At 43.0% G+C, this 17,361-nt stretch overlaps 1 protein-coding gene across 4 annotated transcripts in view; it reads left to right on the top strand.

The window, feature by feature from the left end:
• KCNH5 (potassium voltage-gated channel subfamily H member 5) overlaps positions 1–17,361 on the top strand; it is a 196,296-nt gene that overhangs the window by 60,681 nt on the left and 118,254 nt on the right. For all 4 annotated transcript variants that reach the window (XM_075614860.1, XM_075614859.1, XM_075614858.1 and 1 more), the window contains 2 exons: positions 1,440–1,555; positions 5,425–5,817. In XM_075614860.1, coding sequence (XP_075470975.1) covers positions 1,440–1,555; positions 5,425–5,817 — 509 coding nt within the window. The remainder of the gene's footprint in view (positions 1–1,439; positions 1,556–5,424; positions 5,818–17,361) is intronic.

Here is a 17,361-nt window from a genome sequence, read left to right as displayed (position 1 = left end):
AACATGTGCTCAAGCAGGGATATCCTGAATACCTGACCTGTTTGTGAGGGTCTTGAGGACTGGAGTTGAGAACCCCCGAAGCACCGAGTTACAGTACAGTATGGAAAGAAAAGCATTATAGCAAGTAAGAAATAAGGTCTATATATATATACTATTGCTCACTACAATAACATTTTAATCAAAGAGCAAAATCAAAAGCCTGTGATTTGGGATGAATATTATTTTTAGACCTTGATCTAAAAACACTAAGCTTATTTTCTGCAAGGGAAAAATGTAGCTCATTCATTCTTGAAGCCCAGGTAGTTTTAAATGATGAAAGCTACCCAGTATTTTGCAGTGCAAGCCGTTAAAGACATCTTCTTCCAATACTGTTTTCATTATGCAGTTCGTATGACTGTAAAATGATAAAATGGTCAATATTATTATTTTCATCAAGAAATGTTGATTTTTGATTATGCTCCCATTACGAGAAATCTTAAATCTATAATCAAATACTAAGCATTCGTAGTGCACATTGTAGCAACAGTCCCCAGATCCTGAGCTGCCCCTTATTTCAGGTCTTGAAGACCCTGATTTTTCCATTAATTTTATTTTATTTTCAGTCTTCTCTGCGATTCCAAAGAGGCTGCCTTCAACTTGCCTGTAGTCGATACTGCTACAGTCACTCGTAACTAGGTGATATTGGAAAGCACATATGTTAAAGTTGTGCTATCGGGCCTTAAACCAGTGTTTCCCAACTCCGGTCCTCAGGGAACCCCAACAGGTCAGGCCTTAAGGATATCCCTGCTTCAGCACAGGTGGCTCAGTCAAAATGACTGATCTGCTGATTGACCCACCAGTGCTGGAGCTGGGATATCCTTAAGACCTGACCTGTTGGGGTTCCCTGAGGACTGGAGTTGGGAAACACTGCCTTAAACAGTACAAGCAAGTACTGTACTTTTTAGAGAACCGACTGAGGTTGACAAGATGTGACATGGCAGCCATCTTGGAAGGAGAAGTTCTAACCTGCTGTTGGGGTGTTAGACACAGCTCTTGAAGCAAATCACGAACGACTCTGTTATGTTAACTAAATACGTTTCTTTCATACTTGCCCGTGTCTAGCAAGTGTGTCAGGAAGAAAGTAATTACGTGTTTCAGTATAACTTGAGAACATAAGAAATAAAAAATACTATTCACCTCCATGCTGAGGTTCACGTTTGTTAACAAGGATGCTGCTGGCGGCCATGTTGCCTTACCCAAATTCCTGAAAGGGGATTGTTGCTTAAAAATGGTGTAGTACTAAAGGGCTCCAAAAATATATTGGCATATTTTATGCCACCATGCTATTTTCATGCAGGTAGCAAATCATGCTGAGGATTTATTTTAAAAAAAACAAAAAAAAAGCCATGTAAAGAATAAAATCTTATTTATTTTTTTTGTAACAATTTTTTTTTTTTAAGGATGGACAAAGTTTGCCCGGCTAACTCGGGCACTGACCAACAGCCGCAGTGTTCTGCAGCAGCTGACGCCGATGAACAAAGCAGAAGTGGTCCACAAACATTCCAGATTAGCTGAAGTAAGAGGGCATACGCCTGGAGAGGTGGTAGTGTTGGTTGTAATTGTGCTTCTAGACAGCAAGCATGGGAACTGTATAACAGCAGCGATGTTTTCATTGTCTATATGCTGCTATGTTAATGTTCTAGAGCAGGAGGGACCAACTCCTGTCCTCCAGGGCCACCAATAAGCCAGGTTTTAAGGATATCCCTGCTTCAGCACAGTTGGCTCAGTCATTGACTGGGCCACTGATTGAGCCACCTGTGCTGAAGCAGGGATATCCTTAGAACCTGACCTGTTGGTGGCACTTGGAGTAGGCCACTCCTGTTCTAGAGTAAAGAATAGTTGAGAAAACAAGACTTCAGATCCTTTGACATCAGTATTTTTGGAACCTACACTATTTTCTTATGTTGCCTTCTTAGAAGGATTGTACAGCACTCTTACCTATGGGAGTCGCAGGGCAGGCCCAGCAGTGCAGTCTGACTGTCGCTCGGCTCATGCCTGTCTTTCAATTTTATAGACCATTTTGGGGTGCAATCTGACCAATAGGCTACCTGTTAGCTAACCCTGATCCAGCGGAAAGAAATGGATCCTAGTTAATGAATACTGATTGTTCCAATGTAAAAATTCCCAGAGTTAACCTCTCTATGGACACTTCATAATAAGCAATAGTTAAAAAATGTTAAATTAAATAAAAATCCATAGTATTATGTACTTCATATTGCCAACTGCAGCGCTACTGGGGAAGTGACCTCTAATACACAACAGTAAACAAGGACGCCCCGACACACGCCCAAGCACGCCCAATATGACAAATTATTTAGTTAATTGATATATTCTATTCCCATGAGTATGGGTAATCTAATTCAATCTTTTGGCCAAAAGCTGTTACGTCTGCCACTAGGTCTATGAACTCAATAAATTGTTATATTGCATGTGCCTTGGGGCATCTTAAACATATTTAATCGGTAGTTGTACGCACAGACCTGTAATCGCAATCATTGTTGAGAAAGGTGGAAGTAACCTTCACTGCCGCCATGTTCACGGGAAGTTTTTTTTCTTCTTGCGCTCATTTAGTCTCCTCTACCCCTCCCCCCCAACCCCTCCCCCCCCCGCTGCATACATGATATTGACTACTCCATGGGTGGCCAACTCCAGTCCTCAAGGGCCACCAACAGGTCAGGGTTTAAGGATATCCCTGCTTCAGCACAGAGACTGAGCCACTGATTGAGTCACCTGTGCTGATGCTGGGTCTGATTAAGTCAGCTGTGCTGAAGCAGGGACTTATTGAGCCACCTATGCTGAATCATGGATATCCTTAAATCCTGACTTGTTGGTGGCCCTTAAGGACTGGTGTTGGCCGCCCCTGGACGACTGTATATCAATGGGGTGTTGCCTCTTTCCTCCATGTAGTGGAGGAAAGTCCACGGGCGCAATATGCAATTGGTAGTGTATGAACCTGCTGAGAGACGTCTGCCTCGGCATGTGTTCCTGGCTTAGCATGTTTTAGCCAAAGATTGACCCATACCTGGGGGACAGAAGAGAACATACAAATGACCAAAATAATTTGTGAATTGGGGCTTCTTTGTTTACTGTTAAATAGTTACCACATTCCTTCATGCTTTTAGTTCAAAGTCAATGAAAGGTTGACAGAGTTTTCCACGTTTCTGCTAAATAATTAAAATATTAAAACACACTTCTACTTTTTAAAGAGGCAATCCAAGCGATGCGTTAAAAATATATATATATTTATTTATTTGAAGCAGGGGGTCTCCAGAGCTGAACCCCATTAATTTGCGCTCTGGGAACCTCTTGCCTCCCTGAGATACTTACCTGCACGTAGGTGGTGACGGTATGCGCTTCGGCTGGGGTTCACCTAATGGCGGCTTCAGAGCTCCTGGGTCCCAATAGGAAGCCGTGACGTCATCCCTTGCGGCTTCCTGTTGGCCCACGTGACCAGGACCTTTAAACACCCCTGCGATCTCTGCACCCCCTATGCAGGTAAGTACCTCTGGAAGCCGGAGGTCGCCGCAGCTGAAATTAATGGGGTCCAGCTTCGGGGACCTCCTGCTTCAATTATATATATATATATTATTATTATTATACGCATAACTTGGACTGCTCCTGTAAGATTGATGCATTTAGTTCAACTCTATTTCTTTCCAATGTATTCATAAAATATGCAACCAAATGAAATTGAAGTTTATTTTTTTTACTTTCAGTACGTTCCATTCTGCTCTTTCAGCTGAATTGATGAGCGAAAGCTTCCGACACTTGTGGCAGCGTTACAGTAACACTGCAGAGATTTTTCAAGTGGAAATTGTTTTATAGCCTCTAAAAGTACTGATTTCTTAAAATTCAAGCCCCATGTAACATTTAGAATACAGACCTACAACTAGGCAGTCCATGTGTGGCTATTGCTACAGGCTATAAATATTAACCCATAGATTGGGGCGATTGGGAGAATATCATCAATTTTGGAATGACAGAACCATTTACAAATGCTTGGGGTTTCTCCAACATCAGCAAGAAAACTGACATCAGAACTTCTTTTTGGCATAAATACATGGAGCCTCCATTACATTTGTGTATCTACTAAAAAATATATATATTTATGGAGTATTTCCAAAAAGGATCCCATTAATAAACTTTGCAATTCAGTTTACATGCCATTTGGCAGCCCAATATGTTGTACACACTGAAATCAATTGTTTATTTACATTAGATGTATTCCCTCTGTCATTACTACATATTTCCCTGAGTAAATTAGTTTAATTTTTATTGTATTTATTACTATTGGAGAGGGCATCAGAGTATACATCACTTTCTAAATATTCAACACATAGATAATGACTTCCTTTACTCTGCACATCTGTAATTAATCCCCCCTTAGGTAAAGTTACACAACCAGCCTGTCCTCCATGCAGTGAATGATAGCACATGCTCTGTCCTTTCCTACATGATTCATGTATTGATGGGATCTTTAGATTACCCCATTAAATAATTCAGTGAGTGTTGTTAGCCTTTAGAACTTCATCAAACTGTGAGGATAAAAGAAGCTCTTATGCGATTTCCTTTAGTGCAGAAGTGTCTGTGTTATACAGCCACTGTGCCATGCGGGAGCTAATAAATGGTGCAGTCTTTACGTATTTGAAACAAAGTATCCTAAATACATATATTTACTGGTTTCGCTTCAATAAACGTGCCCATACAAAGTGCTGTTTGACTTGGAAACAGCTGCTAGTGATACGCCTAGTTATGCAACTCCTTTTCAATGTCTGTTTTATTATCCTTTAATTATTAGGTCTTGTTAAAGAACAAAAAAAAAAACCCCCGTGGATATGTAGTACATACTACTTTTCTTTCATGTTTTCGTCATAGTGACCAGATTTTGTAAAGCAAAGATGGGTCGGTAGCTGTGCTGATCCTTTCTTCCATGTAGTAACAAAGGAGGGAGAGGGACTAGGTGGTACGTTGCCTTTTATGGGACCAACAAGTATTTGATATGTTACAAGCTTTAGAACCTCTCGGGGTTCTTCATCAAGTAACCCTGACTCTGAGAGGTTGGAAAGCTTGTAACATGCAACTACTTGTTGGTCCCATAAAAGGCCTCGTACCCTCTACTCACAGATCTTGTAAAGTAATAGTGTAGAAAATGCACAATGGCCATTTTCAGTTGTGTGAAAAGTGTGTCAATTTCTGTAATTAAAAAAACCCCTGGAAATGTTATAATAAAAAATGTGATCGGGATGAACAAGAAAATGTAAACATAGTATGTAATGGTTAAAAAATAAATAAAATTGGCTTAAGTAACATGCTGTTGGAGGTACTGCAAATAATGCTACGATAACTGCCAAACCTTTAACATGATGTCGTATTGTCTTATTTTAGGTTCTTCAGTTGGGATCGGATATCCTTCCTCAGTATAAACAAGAAGCTCCAAAAACGCCACCGCACATTATCTTACACTACTGTGCGTTCAAAACCACTTGGGACTGGGTCATCTTGATTCTGACGTTCTACACCGCGATTATGGTTCCTTACAATGTCTCTTTTAAGACCAAACAGAACAACATTGCCTGGCTGGTGCTGGACAGTGTGGTGGATGTGATTTTTCTGGTTGACATCGTTTTAAACTTTCATACGACTTTTGTTGGGCCGGGAGGAGAGGTCATTTCAGACCCTAAGCTCATACGAATGAACTACTTGAAAACATGGTTTGTCATAGACCTGCTGTCTTGTTTACCTTACGATATCATCAATGCCTTTGAAAATGTGGACGAGGTAAGTGCTACCCATTGGTGAGAGATTCTGCACTGCTCTGTGCTACGTTGCAGAACATTTGTATAGTCTTGCTATATGGCACAGTCACACTCAAAGTACAATTCCAAAAGTACAGGGAAACGGCCTCAGACGAGGAGAAACCTGCTTGTGCAGCCAACACATAACAGAGAAACAAGTTCTTCAAAGTGCCGGTCTCCTCAAAGATACAGTAGAGATACAAAGTAGCGCTCTACTCGCAGGTTCTAATGAAATTCTCCTTTAATGTGACAGCCAAGAACAGTGGAAAGATCCCAGTGGAACATTTCAGGTCCTATAAGGACTTTTCATCTGGTGATCAGGTGATGAAAGGTCCACATGGGACCTGAATGTTGTCTTTCCACTGTTCTTGGCTGTCACATTAAAGGAGAATTTCATTATGAATTCGTGAGTAGAGCGCTACTGTGTATCTCTATCTTTGAGAAGACCTGCACAATAGCACTCAAGCAACATAATCCATGAACGTTTTTCAGTTGCGTGCAGTACTCGTGGACAATTCCACTCCTTGACCTTAATTCAAATACAGTAGTTCCAATAGTGAACGGTCCCACCTGCACTGCAGGACCTGATGAAGGGCCAAAGTAAAGACCTGATGAAGGGCCAAAGTAATGACCTGATGAAGGGCCAAAGTAAAGGCCTGATGAAGGGCCAAAGTAAAGACCTGATGAAGGGCCAAAGTAATGACCTCATGAAGGGCCAAAGTAATGACCTCATGAAGGGCCAAAGTAATGGCCTGAAATGTTCCATGAGATGAAAAACAATGTTGAAAGAGAATTTAAAAAAAGGGTTGTGCCGTTTTTCTTGATATCCTTCAGTATCACTGCATAATTTACAGGACTTTTTTTTTTTTAGCAAGCAAATTGGATTAGTGCTATCTATCTAACAGTTCAATACAGAATGATTTTGCTGCATAGAACAATGCGTTTTAGCACCAAACAATAGTCTAAATATTGGATATGCTTATGTTATCATCCACTAGCAAAGTAAAACAAAACAGATACAGTAAATGTTGCAGGATATCCCAAAATATCTGTAAATGTATTGTGTCCCGAGTCACCTTCATGCTGGCATTGTGCAGATAATATATACAGTTTCTTTGTTGCTGATGTTTGCACTTTTTGAAATGATTCATTACTATATAGACATGTTCTGTATTTGCCACTCAAGTCCATATTCCCTGTTGAACATCTATTAACCAAAGCAAACAGTACTTGGAGCCAATTTGAAATGGAATTGCTCCAGAGTAAAAAGATATTATATTCCCATAATAAACACTTACCATCTGTGCTGTAAGTCATCAGTATCTTGCACACACATCTCTAACCATCAGTTGATGCCCCACTTCAGTATGACACTGGCTGTAGATAACGGCCTTATTGGTAACCAGGGTATTGAAAAGAAAAAGTCAGCTTGCCTTATAGCAGTAATAAAATGATAATAGAGACGGCACAAGTGATGCTTTGAGCATCATAAAATGAAATGAATATATTCTTTGTTGACGTTATCACTTTCTTGTTTGATTTGGAAGTGTAATGTTTTAAACCCCTTCGCACCAGAGGGGCCCGCAGCGCCCTTCTTCTGCTAGTAAAAAGCGCGCAGACAAGGTTTCTTTCTGCTAAACTCCGACAATGCAGACATCTTCCACGTGGAATTCTCGCTGCATCTTGCTGGGCTGCCAAATTGCATCAACGTTGCTTAAGATCGGGATATAAATTAAGATAATGTCCTAAGAACACTCGTTTTGGAGGAGAAGGAACAGTAATGAGTCAAAGGAAAGGGAGACGGAGCAGAATCTGGAACGTGTGAAACACATTATTTGTTCTCTTTTGTACCGTAAGCTTCCTCTGATTTGTTACTTCTTTTTTGGCCAATACACATTTTTATTCAATTGACGTTACCTTCTTTTAGTTGGTCTTCTTTCTTTGTTTTGTTTGTATATTTTAATTGATGTAATGCCTACAGCCGTAGTTAATGCTTTACAAGAGACAATACAGTACAGGGAATTATAATACAATAAGTGCAACAAATAACCTCAGACAATAGGAAATCCCTGCCCCGGAGAGCTTACAATCTAAGTGGTATGATGGGAAACTTGGAGAGTGCAGGTGAGGGAATGAGTGCAGTAGGTGGCAGTCATTGGTAGGAGTGAAACTTGGTGTGTGTGACCGTAGCCATGAGTCCAGGCTATTGGAGCACTTCATTTAAGAGATGAGTTTTAAGGTTAGTCTTAAAGGTGGAGTGAGTTCCACAGGTAAAGGGAAGAGGGTATAAGGTGAGAGAGAGAGAGCAGTAGAGGTGAAAGGGTTGGAAAGGAGACAGCTGTGGGTAGAACGCAGAAGACAAGCAGAAGCTTAACGAAACATCAAAGCTGATACTGTATGTAGGGAGGAGCAGATTAGGGGAGAGCCTTGAAGGTAAGGGGGAGAACTTTGTGGGTGATCCGAAACCTGATGGGTAGCCAGGAGATGGATTTATGGAGGAGATGAGTTTTGGAGAAATATTGAGGCAAAAAGATGTGAGGCTTGTAATGTGTCTATGATTAGAATCAAATGTTGAAATAATTCAGCTCAACATTGCTCCCCCACAAAAATGGGTGAAAATTGTGTCATTTTAACTGCATCACTTTGTGTTAACCTATGTAGCGGTTTTGCTTCATCTGTGCCACGCAGCGTTTTGGGGAATGGTTAGGTGAGGAGTTGTATTAAAAGCTGCGCCTCAAAATGGTAGCTTTCCTTCCTCTCTGCATCAAACACATCAGGTGCCAGATCTGAAGGGGGGGAACTCTGCTCCAAAAGAAATCAAGCAAGATTACCGAGCTTCATACATCTATGACTAGGGCAAATTGACACAATGAAAATGTTTGCTCCGTGTTTTGGAGCAAATTGCATCATCCCCCTCTCCGCCCTCCCACCCCCGTAGTTTGGGATGGTGACTTTTCTTAGTTGGCAGTAATAGGAAATTCAGACCGTGAAATTCAATCTGGGTACTGTCAGTGGTAAGAACTTGCTGCAGGATCAGCCGTGACCTGGTCTGGACCTAAACATTTCTATCTGTGTTTGAAATCAGGTCCTATTGACTGTTTCACCTCTCTGCAGTCGCCTCCGCTTGAATTTCTGCATTAATAGTCCCCCCCCCCCCCCACTTTTTAAAAGCTTGAAGTCTATTAACTGGTGAAAACGGATAAAAGAGTATCCTATTGTATTCTCTCCTTAACCGTACAATCGCCTGTATCATCGTTTCAGCGTTGCGTAATTATGTATCTTATATCTCAAAGTAGATGGCAACCTTACTCTGGCCTTTTTTCCATGGCCCTTGCAAAATGCTACATCAAAACCTATTCTCCGTTTCCTTTTTTTCCTCTCGAAAGATGGAAGTAATTTAATAGAAACGTGTATTTTGTTAGGGTAGCAAACGCTGTCCTCTGGACTTTATACACGATTGATCATACTTCCTTGTGGTTTTATTTAAAATACATTTTTTTTTGCACCATTGGCTTTAAAGTCTCAGTATTTACTGAAAAATTAACTCCAAATTGTACTTTAAAATCGCTAATTGTTATTTTTTTTAGAGCAGGTAAGATCTTGCTCAATACTCCAGGCTGAAATTTCATGTTTTTTTCTAATGGGGGAATCCTGTTTTCATGTGCTACAAGGGGCTTGGAGGATTACGGCAAACTAATTAGGGTGTTTCAGTCCTCGCAAATATGTTTGACAAACTTCGATTCCTGTGCATTATGGAAAGATGAATTTCAGAACCAGATGTCAAAGAAAAAAACTCAAATTTCGACCCGGAATGACTTTTTCGGTGTTACATCTCATGCATTTTTTGCACCGGAATTGCCCCACATTTACACACACACCTCTTTGTCCTGGTCAGTACATGTGATGTGCATGTCCTCTACATCACTGGACTGAGACGTGTGTTGTACTGCACCGACACACTTTATTCGAGCAAATACCCAGTATGTACCTGGCAGATACCTGGAATGCGCCGCTCCTCACCTCTGACAAGCCCCGTTGCGTTTGCCTTCCCAGCCTGGGTTCATGCCTGGCTGACGGGCGGCTGATCTGTTAAATGATAATGATTAGGATTTAATAGGCTGCAATGCTTCGTGTGTCTACCAGATGGCATAAATTCATGAATTGTAATGCAGTATATATATATAAACTGTGCAGTATTGCAGCCAGCGGGAATAAAATGCTTTAATCCCTGCTTGAAAATAACCCAATGCACTCGGGCAGAAAACAGTCACAAACCTCAATACACCCGGGTATACCCGAATTCGTGGGACTAGCCGAGCTCGAATAAAGTGTGTCGCCAGTGTAAGAGCAGACCATTTAATGTACATTGCCCCTTTAGAGTGCATCAAAGAAGACCGGTCATACGCAACACTTCAGTATCCATTTTCTATTAATTAACTTGTATTAATTAATGTATTACACTGCAGTTGGTGCTCTGTAGAGTAGGAATCTCTAATACAGTATACATTCGTGTTGTATATTATCCAGAGTTGATTTTACAAGACACTGGTTTCCCCATAGTAATCCTGCAAGCAAAGCACATTTATTTTATTGTTACTATTTTTCCTATCACCCATTCGGTTAGAAACACTTTAACGCCCTTCGGGAACTCCATAACCACCAGGAAACCTATACAGCGGGTTAGTAGGACATTCACTAAAGTGCAGAAGCCATTGTCTGTCATAACAGGCTAAAACTTTAGAGCATTCAGAAACCAGACTTTTTGATTGTCTACATTAAAAGCCAAGGAATGTCTCTACAAACGAACAACTAGCAACCAAACATAACATTATAGAAATAAAACATATTCAGCTCATTATGGTAATGGTTTCGTCAACAAACAGCACCATGAGGCTTAGAAGTTGTCATTGCCAATGCCAAACCGCACAATTTGATTTAGTTCAATGCTAGAGCTGCTGCCCTGAATAGCAGGTGCTGTGGGTTCTAATCCTGTTGGGTCTGGCACTGGTACCCCCTTTATCACAAGGGCCCTTCATCTGATTGGTTTTAAGGATATATTTTAGGATGTGACTGATTTTAAATATACTTTGTATAGACATTAGCAATTCTCCCAGGGTACCTCAGGGGTGTCCCTTTTTCAACCTAGGCATCTCTCCCTAATTTATTTGGAGGGAGGTTTGAGGGGACATATATACAACTGGAGATTCTATTACATTTGAGGGGACATATATACAACTGGAGATTCTATTACATTAGTCCTCCCTCCACCCCCCCTCCCCCTCCCCGCACCCCACAGAGCCACTAGAATGTAGCTAGTTTGCAAAGAAATGCGAGTTTGGTTATTCTGCACTAATATGCACAGCCGGAATAAAACCACTTCTAAAAAAAAGCCTTTTTCGCACGGTGTGGACACGTGAGGAGGGCTTACAGAATATCAAAGCATGCCAGTGCACGTTAGAAGCGGTTTCTCACAATTCGGAGCTGCTAGAATAAGCTCCTATGTATCTAATCATCAGCTCATTTAGGGCCTGCTAATGCTTATAATTATTATTACTAAATTGCCTAAGTGCACGAATAGCTGTTATCAGCGCTAACACTGTAGCTACTTTCTTCTGACTTGGCTGATGAAACACCTGATCCTTTACTTGATCTGATTATCAAGCTTGTTTTAGGGTATTGGTGGGCGAGAGGCGGCCTCTGGGGGCTTCACCTGCATCCTCTGGCCAGCGGAGAAGCCCAGTGCCCCCCCTCCTCAGTGCAGATGTTGCTGGCGTGGATCGTAGCTCCTCCCCGCTCCCTCGGCTGCTTAATGACAGTGCGCTGATAAATACTGTAGTGCCCGCTCCTCTCCTGCGCTAATCTCTAACTCCCTTTCTCAGGGGAGCAGGCCAGTATTCACAAGCGCACCGGCATCAAGCAACTGACGATCTACATGCACACATACATACACATGCGCACACACACATATATGCGCCCACCTACACAATGTACAGCCCTTTTAAGGCCCTATGATGTTGCTTAACACTGTTTTAGGGACTACACAAGGATCTGCAACAAATACCCAGAACTCGCCAGCAATCAGAATTAGCATTAGAGATTTCTTCAGTAAACGTTTCTCCTTATTGTCATTTACCTCCAGTCGGTGCCCAGGTATCGCACCTTTGGAACGCCTGCGTGCAGACACCTGAGCTGTCGCCAAATGTTCCATCTTTTTTTTTTAAGAGAAATAAAATGCTTCAGTTTTCACTTAGCTAATGATGTTCTTGGCTTTCGTAGCATTCAATTGACTCCCTGACTCGGCTGCATTGTAAGTTTAACATACTGTCTTTTGCTCTTTAAAGTTCTACGAAATTCTAGGTCCGTAAAAGGGGATATAATTCACACTTTTTCATTTTGTCATAAAATGATTTCCACACGTGGACAGATTAGTGAGGGGTATGTTCTATTTTTTTTTTTTTAAATGTAATGCTTGTTTACTAGGGACACGATTAATCTACTGAATTGTGCTAATTGATTTGTCATGCTAAATTAAACTCACACTTTTATACACCATTTTATAGCGGCGTGTACATTATGAAGCTGTATACATTGGTGCACAGTCCAGTATGTATATCAGGCGATTAGTATTCACATAATGGTATTTAAGAATTATAATCATTGTTTTTCCAATATATAGTTTCACGGCTTAAGTAGTCAATATAATGTGTTTATTTGCAATTGGTAGACTGCCTGTCACAACAGTTTTTTGGAGCTAGTAACAGTGTTATACTGTTAGTATCAACGCAAAGTAAAACTTGATCCCGGTCAATGCTCTGGTACAGGGGCGCGCAAACTGGGGGGCGTGAGATTTTCAACATGGCTTCCATGGCAACATGACATCACATGACCCGCGGCGTCATTTGACGCTAGTGACCAGGTACGGTGGGGGTGGAGGGTGCGACAAGCAGGGGAGAGCAGGCGGAGGGGGGGGGTGCTTGGGGAAACATTTTGCGCACCCCTGCTTTTGTTATTTGTACTCCAGTGGGTGAAAGCAAAGCATATCACTGGTCAAGCTTCTTACTTCTGGTGCAGATTGTTGAAGGGAGTTTTCCGCCATGTCAGACCAGGTAGACACTTGTTGTGCAAGTAAGCGGCAAAATAATGGAGCGAGACTGGCGCAGAATTTGATACATCCCATTTTGTGTGTGTGTGTGGTTACACTCCCAAATTTGCAAAGTTGTGTAATGTGCCTCAAAATATGACGCAAACCTCAAAATTAACATTCTTAAAGGCTTTATGCGCCGCCCCTCCTTTGTGACGCTAAACCAAATAATGGAGACCACACAATGTTGGAACAAAAGGTCACAGCTTTATTTTAACATGTGCTGTTAAAATCCTACCAGCCTGCCCGCCAGCCAAGCATGTTCCATGCAAAATGGGGGGGAGATCCTTGCCCAGCGGCCAGCGATTGGCCGCGCTCCCTCCCCCCGCCCGTAGCATGTGAAATGGGGGGGCCGCGCTCCCTCCCCCCGCCCGTAGCATGTGAATGGGGGGGAGATCCTTGCCCAGGCAGCCAGCAATTGGCCCGCTCCCTCCCCCTGCCCAAAGCACTGTAAAATGGGAGGGGGAGATCCTCATTCAGCCGATGTTGGGCTACTTCCCTCCCCCTCCTGCCCCTAGGGTCAGCTTAGGCCCAGCCCTAAAGCTGGCGCCCAGCCTTTTACCAGCGTTGATTGGGCATAGGCTGGCCCGGCCCTAAAGCCAGCGCCTCCAGCCTGCCGCGCTGTTCTAGGGGCTCCAGCTGAGGGACGGACCCTAAAGTCCTCACCCGTTCTCCGTCTCCTGAGCTTGGCTGGCGCGGCAGCTCCGCTGTGACGAGGAGACAAACTGCTCCTGTGTGATACAAATCATGTTAATATAACATTCCAACAGTTTAATACAATAGCAAAACATTGGGGGTGGGTGGGAATTCCGTTAGCTCTGTCTCTCTCCCCTGGGGCCCCATTCTTTATACCCTCTCTCCCCCTTCCCCCTGCATGGGAGGGGACAAGCAGCTTTCCCCACACCGAGGGGGAAGGGGGGGTTAGCCGACCCCCCCAGCTCTCGCCAATCAGGATGTCGCAGCCCTTAAGGAGCCTACGACCCCATCCTGGGGCCTCTGCCTCATAATTTCTTTGCCCCACTTTTGCGTCAGATTTGCTTAGACACATCTTCTGATCTGACTCAGTCACTTTTCTGTGGCACAATCTGCTTTTTTGGGGTGGGTGGGGGTGGGGGGGGGAGGGGTGGGCTGGGGGGGAGGGGTGGGTGGGTGGGGGGGTAGAGAGGCAGAAAGGTGAAGGTAATGTGCACTTGAGTCACTTGCAGCATCAATGTTCATGAAATATGACGTTATAACCTATTGTATCAGAGCCAACCTATGCATATACATATACTAAATCAGTTTTTCTCCGCCCGGTTCTCCGGACACCCCACACAGATCAGATTCGAGGAGTAATCAATGAAGGCCGAGCACAAATATTTGTACGTATCTTGTTATCCTTAAAACATGGACTGGCTTAGTGTCCCAAGGAGGAAGTGGAAGACTTCTCTCAATTATACACCATACCGGTGGAGTTGGCTTAGTAAAATTGCGTATTGCACACCTGTCTGAGACGTGAATGTGCTCACAAGGGATTTATTTGTACTGTACAGTGGAGGGTTTTTGGCACTTTTTTTACCCACCATAACTTATTTAATGTGTGGTTGAAACCTATTCCAACTTCTCATTGCAAAGCATTGCAAAGCCAGTACAATCAGCCTCACACTGAAGGTCGAAATAGCTGTCTGTGAGCAGGTTTACTGGCTCTGCACTTCTTTAACCCAGGCTGTGCTGAAAAGCTGCGTAATGTGGCAGGCATAAATGGGTCCGTGTTAAAATGGACATGATGTATAAGGTGACACTGTGTGCTCATTTGCATGTCATTTCCCAGAACCCATTGCTGCAGTTGAAGCACTGCATGCTAAGACCCGTAATATAATGTGTGCGGCCGTGCACGCGCGAGTGCCTGTGCGAACACGCGTGCACGTGCCACACACTTTTTGAGTGTATGCTGTGAGCGAGATACTGTTTGTGTATATATATATGTATATATGTGTGTGTGTGTAGATTGATAAATTATTTATTAACATTGTACATACACACACACACACACACACACACACATACACTACAGCGCCGGTAGGGGCGCAAAATCTTTCTTTTCCCCATCTTCTCCCCAGTCGGCCGGCTCCACGCTCACTGCCATGCGCTCGCGGCCCTTTTGTAGAAAGGCTGACTAACCACAGCCAACTATAACTGCCGCGCGCGCGGCACAGCAAGCGCGCCCTCTATAGAACAGCCCTTAGAGCAGTGGCGGACTTACCTTTTTGCCGCCTGTTGGCTCGGGGGAGGCCCCCCTCCACAGCGTATAGTCACGGCAGCATGTAACGCTGCGTTGTCATGGCGTCCTGTGACATTGCCATGATGACACAGCGCTACAGGAGGGGGCTCGCTACGGAAAAGGTAAGACTCACACGCACACAAATTGCCTCCCCAAAAATTGCAGCTTTGGGCTATGTCCTTGTCGGCCCCTGGCTAAGGCTGCGTCCATACATCCTTCGTCCGTGCGGAGGCGTGCTCGTGCAAGATATCACCCGCGTGAATCAGGTGCGTTTTCAGCATATGGAAGACGCACCGTCGGGGGCGTGTCTGTGACGTCACAGAGCTGGTTCGCCCACATTGGGCGAACCGCTCACGTGACCTGCCCGTCGCGCCGAGAAATCAGTTTCAACTGATTCCTCGCGCAACGCAGGCCCCCTCCTGCTGTCGCCCGCGCAGTCTATGGGCGCGATCAATGCCTTAAGGCAATGCGTCAATATTTCCATCAGTTTTTCTGTGGAAGAAATGTACTGTATTCATTAAATATTTGACCAGGTTAGTTCACGGAGTTCTGAATCTCTTTCGTGCATGTCCTCGGTCGGATGAAATGCGTTTTCTCCTGGTCTTTCAGAGTAAGGTCTCATTAAACGCGTATATATTTTACAAGGTGGATTGTGTCTCTGTTTTTTTTTCCAATATCTTGATTCCTCTAATAGTCTTCATTCCAACAGTTCCATCCCTATACTTACCACTGTTTTGTACCCACTGTTTGTCTCTGCTGAACAGGCATTCTGCGATTTGTTGTTTGTAAGCGTATCTCCGAGAATAAGCTTCTTTTCCATGTCACCTTGTATTTTCTTTTTTCAAGGGTGAAATCAACAGCCCAGCGTATTCAGCCTGCCATTGCAGATTGTCCAAAGACAATATTAATTCTATATGCGTTGTGTGTTTTGTTTCATTTCTTACTGCTTTCTATGGCCGGTCCAAAACCACATTGTGTTATTTACATTTAGACACTCGTCCTACTGGTTTTTTTTTTTTTTTTTTAAACCATCATTTTACCACTAAATTAAAGGCAGCATATTAATACATTCTCTCTTTTGCTCCCATCAAACAAATTCCATGGGGGATTTTAGCTACACTTATGAATTAAATAATGCTGTTCTTTGGAATTAAAATGATGCCAGAGCAGAACTCCACTGATGTTTCTTCAGAAATGCTTCAACAAATTCACCCTTTGTCAATTAGGGCATGGGGGGGGGGGGGTTGGGGGCTAAGGACGTGTCAACTCCAGTCCTCAAGGGCCATCAACAGGTCAGGTGTTCAGGATATCCCTGCTTCAGCACAGATGGCTGTCGAAGACTACCATTAACATTGACCCGGGGAGCACTTGATCGTTCAGAGATATGTATTATTAGTTCAGACAAAAGAGGGGGGAAGGGGAACACAAAATGAATGAGTCCCCTAAAGAATTCACTAACTGCACACCTACATAATGTAAAATCTAACTTTTAATAAATTTACTTAAAACATATATTACCAAACGTAGTGTACTGTGTGTTTTAAAAAAAAATGAATTAAATATTCAATAGCGTGCAACCATGTCAATAAATGTATGATTGTACAAACCAAGGTCTATAGAAAAAGCACAGCGACTAACAGTCTGCTGCTTGCTCAAAGCCAGCACCCCAGTAGCCTCATTACAGGCATCCCTATAGGGCAATATCTCCGACTTCGGCGGAACTGCTCCACCATTGAAGAATTCACAAATCAATCTAAAGAACTTAGATCTAGGTTTCTTAATCGTGGCTATAACATCAAGACACTGAACAAGGCTTACCATCGGGCACTACATAGTGATAGGTGTTCCCTCTTGTCCAATAACAAGGTTAAATCTAAGGACAAAATTATCAGAGTCATTGGCACCTACAATAAAAGATGGTGGGCCATTAAAAAGATTTTCACTAGACACTGGCATCTCCTTCAAGCAGATGATGACTTGGTGAAGGTTATAGGCTCTAAACCCACCATTACCAGTAGACGGTCTAAGAACCTACGAGACTCACTAGTGAATAGTCATTTTCAGCGTCCAAGAACTACAACTTGGCTGAGCCCTGTGAAGGGCATGTATTGCTGTCAAGGGTGTAA

The sequence above is a fragment of the Ascaphus truei genome, chromosome 9 (assembly GCF_040206685.1).
Source record: "Ascaphus truei isolate aAscTru1 chromosome 9, aAscTru1.hap1, whole genome shotgun sequence".
Taxonomy (NCBI): domain Eukaryota; kingdom Metazoa; phylum Chordata; class Amphibia; order Anura; family Ascaphidae; genus Ascaphus; species Ascaphus truei.
The sequence above is the reverse complement of the archived record's forward strand: the minus strand, read 5'-3'. Positions and strand labels throughout refer to the sequence as shown.